Here is a 17,303-nt window from a genome sequence, read left to right on the forward strand (position 1 = left end):
ATTAAATGCTCTTAATTAATTATCTTGTCCTAGGAAAGTATTATTTGAAAATGATGAGAGACAGCAATGGCGAAGGGCAGTAATGACCTTGCTGTTCCATGGGAATGTAACATGATTGAGAAATTAAACAAAATGTCTGAATCTTTGCTCTGCTGTCTGATCATCAAAAAACCTGGCAATGTGCCTGGAAGCAGCCTAACACAATCTGACAATGTAAAAAGGCTGTTCAGCCAAAAATGGGTTGGTTATCCTTGTTCAGAGGACTACGGAATACACACAACCAAGACAGTTGAATACAAACATAAGAGATTATGTGCATTTGATTATTTTAATGCATATGTAAAGATTTAAGGTACTTTCTGTTATTTGTAAATAGGAAGCTAAATATTACCCACATTGGAAACATGAACATGATTTTTGAGAACTGAATTAAGTACTTTAAAAAACTAAGAATCTCAAATACACTTGACAGATAAATCTCTGTATAACTCTAACTTTAAAATCCTTCACAAAATGCCAAGAATCTCTGGGGAGATCATTCCACTATTCCTTCCCATGATAAATGAGGGTGTCTGCCAACAGGTGCCAAGTATTACAAGGCTTTTTTACTTATTAATGCACATACAGCTTTCTAAACGGGGTATTAGACAAAGCTGTATTTTAGCTTCCTACCTCTTCAATCTGTATGCAGAACATATCATAAAGAAAGCTGGATTAGATTTAGATGAAGGTGGAATGAAAATGAGTTATGCCTGTGATACTGCATTACGGCAGAGAATAGCAAGACTTGAAACTACTACCTCTGAAAGTTAAAGGAGAAAATGCCAAAGCAGGACTACAGCTGGACATCAAGAAGACAAAAGTAATGACTACTAGAGAATTACTCAGCTTCAAGTGGACAATGAGGAAATTAAAAGTAACAAGCAATGCACAACTCAAGTCAATGGACAACTCAAGCCAAGAAAGAGTTAATTGCTGAAGTCACATGACTAGACTCAAATATGCTCCTAGATCAAACCCTCCTTTCTTTTTCCAGTAAAAGAGAAGAGGCAGACACACAGTCACAGATACCCAGAGAGAGCACTTGCATTTGCTGCTCCTATATTTACTGCAAGTTTATTTGTTATCTAGTAAAGTTCTACAAAACAACACACTTGCATCTCTGCTATATTATTTACTCTGCTAATTCATTGCAATACAACACCTAGCTGAATTTACTAAGGCAGGGAAAACAGAAACAATGCAACATAAAACAAGACAAACAAAATGCCTCTACCAGCTACACCAGGAAACAGAAAATATTCATGTTCTGGAATAAAGGAGGTTATTCAATCTGGTCTGATAGAAATTACTATGTTTCAGAGCCAGCCTTCTGCTTCTTCACAAATGTATATATACTTAAGTCTGAAATAGACCACATGCTGCTGTTACAGTCAGAAAACAGACACCATATTTATCAAAAATTACACAGGGCAGGATGTGATCCATTCTGTATCATCCCTTCCTGTTACTAACATTCTTGTCCAGATTCTGATGATATAACCAGTTGCTGAATCATCAATAAAGCAGGCACACTTTAAATTTGCTTGATCTCTCACAGCCAGCCAGCCTCTGAATCACCACAGATTTCTGAAAAGGAGATGAATCTTTTGTGGTATTAAATAATAATACTTGGTTCATATACAATAGTCACCATGACCTTTTTCATTCAAAACTTTTCACGGTGATACCATTTGCACAGAGCCAGCATGGCATAGCCATAAGAGTATCAGGCTACTGCAGATCAGTTGCCACTGGTGTGGGACATACTTTGAGAGGCTACATAAAGCTTGGACTTATCCCTGGCTATTCAGCATCTACATAAAACCCTTAGAGGGAAATCATTCAAGGCTTTTGAGTAAGCAGCAATATGCTGATAAAACCTGTGATGCTGTAGTAGAGAATTGACACCTGATTGCTGAGGTCAATCAGCTAAAGGTGAACAAGCTGAAACTGAATCCCAAGAAAAAGGAGATAATGTTGACTGGGAAGGCCGAGGTCTTGGCCTTGAGGCCTTTGACAGAGTCCAGCTAACACACTGAATTAGGAGTGAAATTGATCAAACACTATCACTGTGAAGAAGCAAGTTAATGTTGCTGTAAGAAAATCAGTCTACTACTTTGTCTCAGCTTATCTGGCCATGTAGATCTATGCTATCAGTACCTGGAGGATAGTTTATTACAAATTACTCTACATGGGTCGAAGCCAGCTCAGAAACTCCACAACAGTGCAGCTCAATTATAACTTACAATCACATTTTTAACCATCTATCACTGAATTCGTTGCTGTAGGCTGCCATCCAATATCCCTAAGGAAGAGAAAGGTTCTCATTTTTGAACATTATAAATTAAAACAGTATCGGACGAAAATAATGCATTTATTCAAAGATGGGAAAAAATTTCAGGATTCTATTACATACTACAAGCTAAAGACACTAATATCCTAAGAACTCTTTCATTGCAATTCTCGTGGTATTTTTAGTAGAAAACTAGCAGGGCCCGGCCACGCGTTGCTGTGGCTTATTGTGGTGAAAAGGGAAAGTAACAGTAGCAGCAAATCAATTGCAGAGGCCAGCAGTACATGCTCATGCAAACACGCAGCCTGATACTGTGCGATGTCAGTGATGTGTGTGCCCACATTCCTTGGGGGGGGGGATGGAAAGGCACCCCTCCCACACATCTAGGCTGGCTGGTCATGATCCTTTACCTGCCACAGGAGGCAAGTTTGGTTGACATTGTGGCAATGGGTGTCGCTTCTGAGGGAAACCTCCTCTGAGAGTATGCGCAACGCAGCCATTCAAAGGTATGTCATGGTGGCTGTACCCCTGAGCTTTACTCCTGAGTGTCGCTGCCTGGTTTTCTTAACTGTAACCGCAGTATTCAGGGGAATCCTAGGATGCCACTGGGCCCCTCCCTCCCCGGTCCCTTGCATGTCACCCCTCACTCTGCTTCCCTCCCTCACTTCTCTTCCCGCTTGCATGCCACCCCTCCCCTCCCTCCCCTTCCCTTTTCCCTCCAGCTGGGGTGGGTGGGTCCTATCAAGATGTTGGGCCCCCTGCCTCCCCTCCCTTGCATGCCACCCCTCACTGTCTCCCCCCCCTCTCTCACTTCTCTCTTCCCTTGCATGCCTCCCCACTCATCCCTTTTCCTCTCCCTCCCTCTCTTCCCTTTGCATGCCACCCAGTGGGTAGGATCCAAAAATTTTTAGTAACAGATTCCCATGGTGATGGGATTCCAGAACTAATAGTAATGCGCCAATGGGAGCTGGAGCGAGGGCACGATGGGAAGCGTGGCTGGATATTCCAGGGCAGGGCATTCCTGGGCAGGGGGAGACTGTGGCAAGGACACAGCCTTTCTGCCAAGCCCGTGATCCTTGGGTGGGGAAGCAGAATGCATGCAAGGCGCCAGGCTGCCACGCACACCGGTGCACCTCCTGCTAGACTAGCTTCCAAGATTCCATGCGCACTGCACTTCTGAGAGGAGGGGGCATAACTAAGAACCAAAAGTCACGGTGGCTTAAAATCACCAATTAGGCCAACCCCCTCTCGGCACACACAAATAATTAGTAACCTACTCTGGGAACCTGCTTGAGAACCTGCTGGGATCCCATCTCTGATGCCACCCCTCCCTCTCGAGTGGCAGTGGAGGTTAAAGAGCTTCGTGTATCTAATCTGGAGGAACCCGGGTTTGATTCTCCGTTCTGCCGCCCTGAGCTGTGGAGGCTTATCTGGGGGAATTCAGATTAGCCTGTGCACTCCCACACACGCCAGCTGGGTGACCTTTGGGCTAGTCACAGCTTCTCGGAGCTCTCTCAGCCCCCCCTACCTCACAGGGTGTTTGTTGTGAGGGGGGAAGGGCAAGGAGATTGTAAGCCCCTTTGAGTCTCCTGCAGGAGAGAAAGGGGGGATATAAATCCAAACTCCTCTTCCTCCTCTTCTTCTTCTCCTCCCTTCCTTCCCTCTCCCTCATGTGTATGTGTGTGTATGTGTTTCACTTCCACTCGAGTTACTGCCTATGTACTGTTTTCACCTGGGCTCATATCTGGCCGTCTGAGTGAACATTCAAAGCAGCACGAACATTCTAAAAGTGACAGTTACACACAGGCCCCTCCCTGTCCTTCACCAGGGAGCGCCAGGAAAAAGGCGTTTTACCTGGGCCAGGTGTGAAATTTCAGGTATGTGACCATCTAAGAACACTCTCGCCTGACTGACTATAGTGGCTGGGAATTTTCAGAGGAATTGGCCCAGCAGTTACTGAGGTACCCTGTCATCAACACATACACGGTTAGCTTTTTATATATATAGATGGACAAGAGTGATATTTTGACCTTGAATGGTTCTCTCCTATTCAGCTTCCACTATTAAATAAAGAATTGGAAGAGAGGCAGGCATAGTATTCTAACTATTCAGATATTTTCACTGATACTAGTGTTCTTCACATTTCAGTTTAGTTTTCTGCATGTTAAATAAGTTTAGTTGTCTGGAAATCTAATGAATTCACTAAAATAAAAACACATTTTCATTCCTTTCTTAAGAGTATATTTCAATCAACATCTATGATTTCTGAAAATGATACTTATCTTCTTCTACACAAATGGCATGCTTACATAATACTGAAATAATACAAGAACTGTACATGGTGTTCATATTTAGACACTCTACCATACTATCTACCCTCTCTTTTATTCTACTAGTTTTATTTACTTGTCCAGTTTCTCACAGAGCCTTAAAAACTGAAAATACAATAAATGCAATTAAAAGTTCTAAAACAATATAGAAAGCAGTAATTAAACCTACAACAATATTCCTCCTGTAAAAATACCCCCCTGGATAGTTCCATTCCATAGGATGGTAATAGTTTGGGAGCCCTTGTGACCATCTTAGGCAGGACATTCTACCAGCTGTAAACCGCATGAAAAAAATGCCCAGGTAACAGCAGGTGCTACTCCTTTGCAGAGTGGCACATTTAAAAGGCTTTACTAAGATGAGATAAGGTGTCATGGAGACAGAGACGTAGCAAGGGGGGGAAGCGCCTGGTGCACCGGTGTATCCTCCGCCCTGTCCCACCCTGGAACGCCCTTGGAACGCCCTCATCACACCCCCACTGGGGCAAGTGCCAGGTGCATCGTGCACCCCTCCCCCCCCATCCCCTTGAATCTACGTCTTGGGAGGGGCAGCTCTACAGATATTTGTTTCTTAAGAATGACGGACTTGGTAGGTAACAACCAGCACCTTAAATTGAACTTGGAAATTAAACAGTAACCAGCAGAGCTACTGTGCATTTCACTTAGCTTCCAACCATTATTTGCCTGTAGTGCTTTGCTCCTGCTGAAATTTTCACATGGTCTTCAAGGACAGTCTCATGTAGAGCACACTGGATGTTTGTGCATATGTAAAGTGCTGTCAAGTCTCAGCTGACTTATGGTGACTCCAGCAAGGGGCTTTCAAAGCAAGAAAGAACCAGAGGTGGTTTGCCATTATTTACAGAGCCTTCCATGGTGATCTCCCTTTCAACTACTGACCTCGCTTAGCTTCCAAGAACTGGCCAGATCATGCTATACGATGCCATCTTCCCTCCTGATGTAGAACACATTGCAACAGCCTAAACACTGGATCCATGTGGCCAGATCAGCTGGACCAAAAATCCTCCATGGTAAATGGTGATGGAACAAAAGTGTATTTGTTCTTTTGCAGCTGAATTAACTTGCTTCTCCAGCTGGGTACAGTTTAACTAGACATGTAACTGAGGATCAGCTTAACCCCATCAGAACTGAGAAGCATAAAACCCTCCAAGCCCTTACGAACCAGCATCACCTCTTCTTTGTCAAGAGTCAGTTTAACTAGCATTCAACTGCAGTGGCTGCCAAATAGCCGTCAACCAGTCCTGAGCCCTGTTTGCTGAGGATGGTTGCTTGGTAACACACTACAACATGTTTGCGAAATGTTTTGCTGGTTAAAATCTCTAACATTTGATCCAATTCCTCATCACTGATTGCTACTATATCTGAGATATTTTCAGCTCCCTCTCATCACTTTTCCTTGGATAACTTCCTTGGAGTAGTGCACCCAAGCACTTGCACTCTGGAGCCTTCCTACACCTAGCCAAGATCATTTACTTGCTTCTCCAGCTGGGTACAGTTTAAGTAGACATGTAACTGTTAAGACTTTTGTTAGTATCTTTCTGCTAGAAGTACTGCCTCTAGAGCTTTGCACAAAATCTATAGTGCATATACCTTAAATCTGCCAGGGGTCCATTAGACCCAGAAAATTACTGACCAATGTCACAGACAGATGGTAAGATAGATATTGGCAGGTCAGCTGCAGACTAATCTTCTGGATCCATTTCAATACAGTTTAAGGCTAGAAAGTACCTTGTTCTGGTTGATTACCTTTGCTAAGAGATCAGGGTCAGTCTTAGCCCTGGAACAGCTGCTCAGGTCCTCACTGGAACCATGGCAAAGGTAAGACAGGCGGGAGAAAGGGAAATCTGCTGTATGGTGGTGAGAGGCTCCTCAACAGCCCTACAGGTAAACCCCAAAGCTGTTGGAGACTAAGGCAGCTTGACAGTAGGACAGCAGGGAACTCCAAATCAATCAGGCAATGAAGGAGTTGTGGGTGGTGGAGGTGACCTTGCTGACTGGAAGCTGCTCTGGATCACTGGTGTCCTCCTGGAGCCCTCCTCTTGGGGGCCAGACTGGAAAGTCGACTCTGGTGGAACAGCCCAACAATGGCCCCATCCAAGGTAGGGCTGGGCAGAGTGGAGCAGAAGCTGATCAGTGCTGGCTGGGCAATCTTAGACCCATGTCTAAACTTAAAGAGGCAATATTACCCAATTTACACAGTTTGCCTAGGAACTGAACCAAACTAATAGAAACTTGTTATGCAAATCTTATGCAGACTCAGGACAGCTGCAAGAAAATATTGAATAGGTTTGCCCAGAATAAATTATCTGTAAATTGTGCACCACCGTGGGATACAAGATATATATGCAAGATTTAAATTCCAAAGCTATGATTTGATACCAGAATGGCAGATGGTAGACCTTTTCATTTGCTATTTATTCTGTAAAGTCGTTGCCTAAAACTTATTTTTAAAAAAATGCCAGAAACTCGATTAAGGAAGACACTGAAACAAGCTAAACAAACCATCTTGTAGCATAAAGTTTGAACTGAAAATTGTAGCACAAGTTGCACTGCAAAAAAAGTGATATTGGTCTGTAAAGAGGGAAGTAGGCAGTTCTTTCAGCAAAACATTTTAACTAAAAATTGCAGAAAGGAACATAAACTACAACAAAAATAACCATGGTTAAGTATCAATATATCTAATTCTCAACATGGCCTTCCTGTGGATACTTAGATCCAGAGACAGGAGCCATGGCCAGACATATCCGAAGCCTTTAAAAATATTTTGGGAGGTTGCTTAAAATAATTCTCTCTGATGGCTATTATGGGGCTAGCTATGCAACCATAATTATATCACCAGTGTGCAAACCTTGGCTTCTGTCAGTAAAAGAGAGGCAAGAGGACAAGGTTTCTCTCTGGGGTTATTTGGCTTTCCAGTTCATCACTGCTACCTTCCCTCCTAGTTTGGAGGGAAGACTCACTGGGATTAGGGAGGAAGCAACCACCAGGCAGCTTGCTGTAATTGCAATTTGTGCAATTCATCCAGATGTGGTAATTACTACAAACTGATACCACACAAGTCCCCTGGGCCCAGCGGCAATTTGCACAACTTGGCTCGGTCATGCCGGCCTAGCGCAGGTGACTACTGCCTACTCACCTTAAAGCTATTTTACCGGGAGAGGCTGTCAGGAGGAAGAAAGACATGAAAATTGAGAGCCAGTATGCTGTAGTACTTAGAATGTCAACTCTCCCATCTGCCATGGAAGTTTGCCAGCTGACCTTGGGCCAGGTCTTAGCCTAATCTTTGTCTTTGTCTTAGCCTAATCTACCTCACAAAAGTGTTGTGAGAATAAAAGGGAGGTGACATTCTAATTACTACAGTCTGTACCTAAAATCTTATAAATGAACTAAATAAATAATAAAGTTGATGGCTGGAAAGGGAGAACATATAAGAATGATTGGTTGGTGAGTGGAAAGAAGAGATGAAAGCAGGGAAAGGGAAGGCTATGGGGATAGTCAGGAGGAGGGAAGGATGGGCCTGTCTTGACAGGAATGGCCAACCTATAAAGTCAATAATAATCATAATAGTAGTAGTAATAGTAGCAGTAATAGTAGCAGTAGCTATGGGGAAGGGAAAATGAAATAACCCCTGTAAGTCCTTGCAGGGTCCTGCTTATTATCTCTGAACATATAAACAGGTAAGAAATCACCGAAAAACAAAATGTGAATCTATTTCTGAAGCAGGTTTGCAAATTACAATTTTCACTAACCTTAACAGTATTGCAACTGTACTAAGCAAACTATGGTTTAAGCCTTTTCCCATCACTTCAGTTCTTCTCACTGCAAGTTGACCAGTTGGAGTTACTACTTATTCACCCTCCATTGAGCAAGACTTAACTTCCTAAATTGCAACTTATAAAAAAACTATTTGTGCTAACCATCACACAAAGAAATTATTATACCAGAAGTATCAAAAGATCAAGTAATAAGATTATTTCATAGAATGATGTATAAAAATCAATTTTTCAAATTACAATCCAGTACTGAACAGACAAGTTCATCCCTCTGACAAGATTAATGGAACCTGATTTCTAGGAAGTATACTTGGGAGCACAACCCTTTTACAGGAGAATAATTTCATAGAAATATGCCTACTACATTATTTAAATTAGTTATATTTATTTATAATTTATATAATTTATATTATTTACATTTACGTACACATATTCACATACACACGCTCACATATATTTATAAAATTATATATTTAATATTATATTGTTCAATAATTATATATTGCCCTGGGGTGCAGAATGGTAAGCTACTGTACTGCAGTCAAAGCTCTACTCACTACCGAAGTTCAATCCTGATGAAAGTCGGTTTCAGTTAGCTGGATGAAGATTGACTCAGCCTTCTGTCCTTCTGGGGTTGGTAAAATGAGTACCAAGCTTGTTGGGTTAAAGTGTACGTAACTGGGGAAGATAATTGTAAATTACCCCATAAACATAGTCTGCCTAGAAAACATCGTGATATGACATCACGCCATGGGTTGGAAATGACCCAGTGCTTGCACAAGCAATTAATTTATACATCAATATATTCAGGGGGTTTAGTACCGAAAATATTATATATGTTTAGCTTTTCTTGCAGATTTTTATTTAAAGTAACAAAGTATTAATGACTTGGCTAATACTAACCATTCAAAGCAGTATAATTGTTACTGCAACAAAATATGATAATGTGTAATGACAAATCATATCTAGTTTTTTTTAAATCAAGCCTTTATTTGTTTAAAGGTCAAAGAGGACATCACATAATAATACACAGAATCATACAATCATATGATTCTATATGATTTCTCCAACTGTAAAATCTGAACTGCATTTCTAAAATAAAAAAGGAAGACAATTAGCCATTTAGAAAATGCTTCCCTCTCACAATTTCTTTCAATCCCTGCCAACAGCCCAGGAACACGACCAAAATCTGCCTCTTAAGCAAATTTGGAGGCATGAGCAATTTAGCCCATTAGGAGAATAAAACAGAAAAATTTCCATCCGTTGGTAATTGGAGACCTTATGAAAGCAGAAAAATAGCACAACTATCTCAGCTTTTGTTTGGGTATTACTTCAGAAAGGCAGGAAGCCTCTTTACTTTTAAGAAAGCAAACAATACCCCTTGCATTGCATAAGAGTCTGTGTGAGTTTTGGGTACATCTCAAATGTGGAGGGAAGTTAATTCTGAGTCACTTCTAAGAGGAACACCTGGTGGGTTTGATAAGATTTTGCAGATGTTACTGCTCTAGAAAATGTAATTACACAAGAATAACTGTGTTTATTGCAGGGAGGGAGGGAAGAAGGATACCCTCCTATTAAGACTAAATTCTATAATGGCATAAATTTTGCAGGATCTGCTTTTTCAGATGCAGCAACAAAGTCTTAAATCACAATAAACCCGTTAAGATGCATCAGTTATTGAATGAACTCTTGATACTGCAAATAATTTTAAGGGCCATAAGTAATAGACGCTTACCCCTGAAAATACCCAAAATCAAGCTATTTGGCAAAGTCAGTTTTGTTCCCTCAAGGGGAATACAGCCCAAGAAGAAGAAGAAGTAAAAGACACTAAGAACTGTCAAGCTAGCCCACATATTAACATATGTAGCACTGTCAACTTAGAAAATCATGAGTGTACCTTGTAGGGATAAAAGTTTCCATGTTTTTGCACTCATTCAAGTAAATTTCAGAGCATAGCTTTAAAAATGAACCATTATTAATATATTTTTTTCTTACCTGCTTACCATCCAGTGTACAAATTCTCTTGACAACTCCTGAATCTAACTTAATAGCTTCTGTTATATCAGTCAAAACTTGGTCAAAGGAATGAGCAGTCTTTTTATTCAGCAAAATTCTCACAGCTTTCCGTGGCTTCACTCCACTCCGTAAAACTGTTACTAGTTTGGGCTTTATGAAGTCTTTACTCTCTTTTGCGTCACTTCTTGCAGATGTCAAAGATGTAAGGGATCGAGATGACCCAGATTTTATGTTGACTGACCAGTTTGGATTAACATTCTTAGTGTAATCAACTTTCCGAAATGGTTCATTGGATGCACATACATAACTTTCACCTGGGGAAAGATGAAAAGGCAGAAATTACATTACTTGATAACCCTGATAGATTTTTCTTTCAAGAACCAAGCTCTGCACTTTGATCTAAAAGATGAGGAAGAGTTAGTTTTTATTCCCTCTTTCCTCTACCATTAAAGAGTCTCAAAGCAGCTTAAAATTGCCTCCCCACCCCCCACAACAGATACCTTGTGGTAGGAGGCAGAGAACTGTGACTAGTCCAAGGTCACCAAATAAGTTTTATGTGGAGGCGTGGGGAACAAATCTGGTTCACCAGATTAGAGTTCACTTCTCATGTGGAGGAATGGGGAATAAACCAGTTCTTTAAATTAAGAGTCCACTGCTCTTAACCACGATGCCCTGCTGGCTCTACCAATTAAATTTCTTTAATGATTCATATCGTTCTATCTGGTCCATCAAGTGTTTGACTAATAGTTGTGGGTTTGCAATTGTTAGAACTACATAATCTGCATAACTTTTCATCTTAAATTCTTCATCTTTTAATGGTCTAGTCTAATTGCTGATGCCATCACTTCTAATACTAAGCTAAATAAAAGTGGAGACTTGACGTAAACCTTTTCCAATTTGCAATTCTTCAGTAAGAGAATCATTTATCAATATTCTGGCTCATTGTTTAGCATATATACTTTGGATCCAATTATAAGATCTACAGCAACATTTTAAATGATCTGGAGCTTTAAAAACTAAATTTTAGACCAAATGCACTTCTCGCCAAAATCACAATTGTAGTATATATAATAGGCATGTAACACACACTAAATGTTTGCTGCAGTCTGCATAAACATGCTGGTGGTTTCTTAAACACTTATGATTTTAATCTCAAAGGATCCTCGTTTACTCAACAAAAGTATCTGATGTTGCTCTTATTAATTCCCTTTAGAAAGCTCACATCAATTTGCAGAAGTAATTTATCTCTTGGGTTATAGTTAATATTTATGCTATTGCTAATGAAAATGTTTTGATTCAGTGATGTTACGGAATAAGTCTACCAATGCAAACTCTAGGACAGGGGTAGGGAACCTTTAAAACTCAAAGAGCCATTTGGACCCATTTTCCACGGGAAAAGAAAACACTTGGAGCCGCAAATAATTTTTGACATTTAAAATAAAGATAACACTGTAGATATTGGGGTTTTTTTACCTTTTACTCCGCTCATTCTGAGAAGCACATGGATGCGTCCGCCCTGCTGTCTGCAGGGCGGGCAAGGATGGGGCCAGCAGCTCGGCCTCGCCGGCCGCCGGGAAAGCGCCCGCCCCGCTCCAATGGGGCGGGCGAGAGGGGAAGCCCGCAGTGTGGCCCAGCCGGCCGCGGGCAGTTGGTGCGCCCGCCCTGCTGCCTGCAGGGCGGGCAAGGATGAAGCTGGCGGCTCGGCCTCGGCGGCCGCCGGGAATACACCTGACCCCGCTCCAATGGGGTGGGCGAGAGGGGAAGTCCGTGGCGCGGCCCAGCCGGCCATGGGCAATTGGTGCACCCGCCCTGCTGTCTGCAGGGCGGGCAAGGATGAAGCCGGCGGCTCAGCTTTGCCGGCTGCCGGGAAAGCGCCCGCCCCGCTCCAATGGGGCGGGCAAGAGGGGAAGCCCGCGGCGCAGCCCAGCCGGCGTGGGCAGTTGGTGCACCTGCCCTGCTGCCTGCAGGGCGGGCAAGGATGGGGCCGGCGGCTCGGCTCATGGAGCCGCAGTGCAAGGGCAGAAGAGCCGCATGCGGCTCTCGAGCCGCAGGTTCCCTACCCCTGCTCTAGGACATATAATTTAAAGGTTGTATACTTTAACAATGCAAACTCTAGGACATATAATATAAAGGTTGTATACTTATGTTTAGAGATTGTATACTTTAACAGTAGATGAAAGGCTCTTAATCTAAATCCAACGCCTACAATTTTAAAAAAATCTCTTAAAAGTTCATAATCATCTGCCATTTCCACACACTCACAAATTGTTAAGAGTATGCACAATTTTATTCACCTACCCCACCATGCCCTGTTTTGTTTCAAAACATTTTCTGAAGGTGATTTTAGATTAGGAACATCATTATCTATTTACCAAAGGCTTGCAAATAGCAGCCCATACTGCCATATGTAGTAACTTCCTTTTGGAAAGTACATAAAATGTCCTGTTAAAATAAAACACGTATTTGAATACACATACACATAACAATGTAACTTCCTTGACAAAATGGAATTTGCATTTGAACAAGAGGAAGCTGATTTCTATAGCCCCTCCCCACTGCATTTACTCATTTTGCTCCTATGATACTTCTGAGAAACAAAATTGATGGTGGGGAATGGGTGGACTTTACAGCGGGGGGAAAGAAGCAAGAAAATCCCACTCAACTAAATCCATAGATTTTGTCTTGCTACTATAATTGTTATTATCAACTCATCATCAACTATCATGTGGCTTTGAGGATGAATATGAACACTGGCCAGTGATAAAATATTAAACTACCAAAAACTCATAAGGAAGAAAGTATTACTATAACAGAATTGCATTGCACACTAGTATGTGTAATCATCCAGATCCACATGGATCTTTGCCAGGCTACTGTAGCATGTTGCCAGAAATATGGAAAAAGCTGGCAATCTAATATTAACAAGCCATATGTACCAACCAAAGATTCAAGATTGCACTAGCAGTTATTGGTTAATATAATCTTCAAAGCATAGACATTCCTGCTGACAAACAAATCAATTTTAGATATTATGCCATCTTTATTTGCTTTGTTCTATCTTGTTCTCGACTAGAATAATAGAGTGAAGAAACTTATAACAATGTTGATGGTTTCTCCTGCTGTAAATTCACCCATTCATTAATTAGATTCACCATTCTTAGTCTCATATAATGAGTGTAGTTCATAACAGGCAAAACAAAACATAGAAACAAGAGTTCCAACAACAGAAAAAAATCACATAGGACTTGACAGGCAAAAAATTGCACCTTACCTACAGATTGTTAATAATTTTTAAATCACTGCCATTTGACAATATGTCAAGTGTGGCTTTGTTTAACCATGACACCAGAAGGCAAGAAGATCTTACACGTGCAACGCTGAATACACTCAGCAACTTATATAACTTGGCCTCTTTGCATATGATTCCACTATGCCTGGGACATAAGTACACCAATTTAGCATGCATCTGGGCTAAATATCTCTGCCGTACTAATACTGCATGCATAGTGGCTGAGGAAAAAGCTTAAATGAGGCGCTGGGTGTGTGCAACATCACACAAGAATGTTCTCCTTTCCTGACAATGACATGTTTAAATCAGGAACTGCTTGTGCAACTTGCCAAAGGGAAGTCTGGCAGCATTCTAGTAATACACCGCTACTTTGAAATCAACTTTTGCATCTCTAAAGTCAGACCCTGCATATCCATAAGCCCTTAGTACCTTATTGGGTGATCTAATTGACCCGAATTAGAGACAGCAGAATTCCAGCACATTATTCTTATTAGCTGTCATCCTGATTTCATGTTGCAGGTCCTTAACTATAAAATTATGATATAAGCTACCTCACAAGTCAAACCATTCTGAAACCAATTCTAGAATGGAGGTAGAAAGCAGAATTACCATAAAAATAATAACAGACTAAAAAATGTAAACAATGAAAATGAACCCATGACAACTTATGCTAGTGCCTGGATGTTCTAGTGAAGGAATAGATGTTTGTGATTTATATAGTATTACTGAACATTGGTCTAAATATGTCCTAATATTACATAAGTAGTTTGAGAGAAACAATAGGTCAGATTCTTCAGTCAAATAATTAAGTATGTAATTGATTCCAAAGTGTTCTCCTCCCTTCCCTTACATGCATCAGCGAAATGCCTTTTTTCATAACAGATGAAAAATACTTCATAGCAGAGCTACCTTATCATCAATAGGAAAATCTCCCATATGGCTTTCCAGCATGCCTGTTTAAAAGGCATCTGTCCCATGTGCTTTATGCCAATTATATCAGCAAATCACAGGACTGGTGAATAAAAAGCCGATACATGAAACCCATAAACATGATTTTAGAGTACTAAAGATATCTGGTTATTTGGGAAGTCACACTGGCAGCGTTTTTTGGAGTACAGTAAACAAATACTCTTTAGCAACAAGCAAAACTTAGGTAAAGGATATTCAATACACGACTAGTTCCAAAAATTAGTATTCAAAATTACACGTTAAAGAAAGGTTGTAGGGCCTTTGAAAAACCACACAAGAAACAACAACTATAGCATCTGGCATGAGGAAGAATTATAATGCCCATTCTCTTATCTTGGCAAGTTTGTTACAACAAATAACTCCAGTTGCAACAGGTGGAAACTAGTAACTCCAACTGTGACACCACTGAGGCCATTAAAGTGAAATACAAAAGACAGCAAAGAACTTGCTATTTAGGTTTGCCTTTGTCCAATATAACTTCACCACCTCCCAATTAGGAAGAGAAGGACTTTACGCTGTTTGCTGCCTCAACCCACAGACGGGACTTTACTAGATAGCCAGTGCCTAGGGATTGACATCTTTACTCTATCATGCTGGCTCTATCGCTTTGATGTTAGACTGATACTCTCAGGGACTTCCTTCTGCCTTCTTCTCGGACTCTCTCCATCTTACTTTCACCATGCCTAGAGGGAGGATGGGTGCTCCATGCATCTGTCTCCATCCAGCTAGATTAGGATAGATTAGTGAACCTATCTACCTACCTTTCTATCCAGAATGGAGCTCACTAATAAATACTCTTTTTGTTAGATTAGAAACTACAACTGACTCCAACTTTCTTTTGTGCAAGCTCACGTGCACATGGGATCCCCACATGCCTGCACAGGAGGTAAGGCTTCTGCTGTGCTCTCAGCCACCCGTGCACTCTGCTAAATGTGAACAGGGATAATCCCCATTACCAGATGGTTATTCCAACACCAATAAGATGCTTCCCTCACTAGTTGGTATCAAGAGTTGAATTACTCGAGCCAGATTTCACACGTATTTACTATGGAGATACTTCTGGGTCTTAACTGAGGTTGGGGTGTGATGAAAGAAGCATTTACCTCTCCTCCAACACCATTTTTGTAGTACTAACTGCGGGTGATACCAATAATCTTACTTGCTGACACTAACCAACGTTTTAACAAATAAAATGTAGGGACATAATATTGGGACTGAATTTCTCAAGTAACATGTAGTTCAGCCCTCAGGCACCATATAAATTTATACAAAACAACATATTATTTTCGAAGGCTTTCACAGCCGGATTCAACTGGTTGTTGTGGGTTTTCCAGGCTGTGTGGCCATGGTCTGGTAGATCTTGTTCCTAACGTTTCGCCTGCATCTGTGGCTGGCATCTTCAGAGGTGTATCACAGAGAGTCTAGTATATCAGACTTCTCTCTGTGATACATCTCTGAAGATGCCAGCCACAGATGCAGGTGAAACGTTAGGAACAAGATCTACCAGACCACGGCCACACAGCCTGGAAAACCCACAACAACCAACATATTATTTTGATTGTTTTCCTCAGGTGCCCTGTGAAATTGCCACTTTTAATAAGAGACTACCACTGAGACAGGAAATTGCATATTAGATTCATTCGTTTTACAATACTAATCTGGTCCTTAAAACCTAAAAAAAAACCCCCAAGAAGACTGACTGTTTGAGCTAGCAATGATTTTTTAAATTATAATGTTATTATTGAACACATTACATAATTGCTTGACAAATTCTAGCCACCAGAAATTTCATTATAGTGGAAACAGTGATTTTATTGTAAATGTCTACTTTACAGGAGCATTCAGATGTTTAAAAATTATTGTGAGGGCCCATCCCATGACTCGGAACTTGAAAATACATTGGGAGGTAGGTGACAAGACTGCCACATTTACAATTTTTAAATGCCTAAATTCTCCTCTAAAATGGCATCAGCAGCCATGGGTTGGAGCTGCAGCCACAAAGTCTAGTTTGGATCTCAATGATCCTCCAAAATACAAACTTATTTCACATCAGAATATGTTTTGCTATATGATGTAAATATACATGAGAATAAAGATAAAATAAAATAAAAATAAAATCTTACTATTGATTGTATGTTAACCTGATACCATTTAGTGGTAGTAAATTAAATAATTTCCTAATCAGTTGCCTGCTAGACTGGCTCCAACATTCAATTAAGTAAAAGTTTTTAAATCGTTAATGAAATTGGGGAAAAATTAGGTTAAGAATTATATACTAGCTTTTTCTTGTAGTGGTAACAAACATGGTAGCCCTATATACTACATTTTACTATATTTTGTAAAAGCTTAAAATTATGAGAAACTGTGAAGAGTTTAACATTAAGGTTTTGAAACAGTAATAATTAGAGAGTTAGGCCATTAAAACAAACCCCCTAGAGGCTGAAAAATGAGTTTGGCTCATAAATGTTTGGGCTGGCTTTTAGAGTCAAAGAAAATTTGTCAAGGCCTGGCTTAAAACAAAGCAGAAGAAAATACAGAAAAGAGTGTTTACAACTATTTATAGAAAGCAAAAGTAT

The 17,303-nt window shown here is 40.7% G+C and overlaps 1 protein-coding gene across 5 annotated transcripts in view; it reads right to left on the bottom strand.

Moving 5' to 3' along the window:
* DCLK2 (doublecortin like kinase 2) overlaps nucleotides 1-17,303 on the bottom strand; it is an 85,487-nt gene that overhangs the window by 63,392 nt on the left and 4,792 nt on the right. For all 5 annotated transcript variants that reach the window (XR_007245597.1, XR_007245596.1, XM_048509159.1 and 2 more), the window contains exon 2: nucleotides 10,449-10,783. Coding sequence is in view for 3 of the 5 variants with exons in the window: in XM_048509159.1 (XP_048365116.1) it covers nucleotides 10,449-10,783 (335 nt within the window). In the remaining 2 variants the exon portion in view is untranslated. The remainder of the gene's footprint in view (nucleotides 1-10,448; nucleotides 10,784-17,303) is intronic.

Source organism: Sphaerodactylus townsendi, linkage group LG10 (assembly GCF_021028975.2).
Source record: "Sphaerodactylus townsendi isolate TG3544 linkage group LG10, MPM_Stown_v2.3, whole genome shotgun sequence".
NCBI lineage: Eukaryota > Metazoa > Chordata > Lepidosauria > Squamata > Sphaerodactylidae > Sphaerodactylus > Sphaerodactylus townsendi.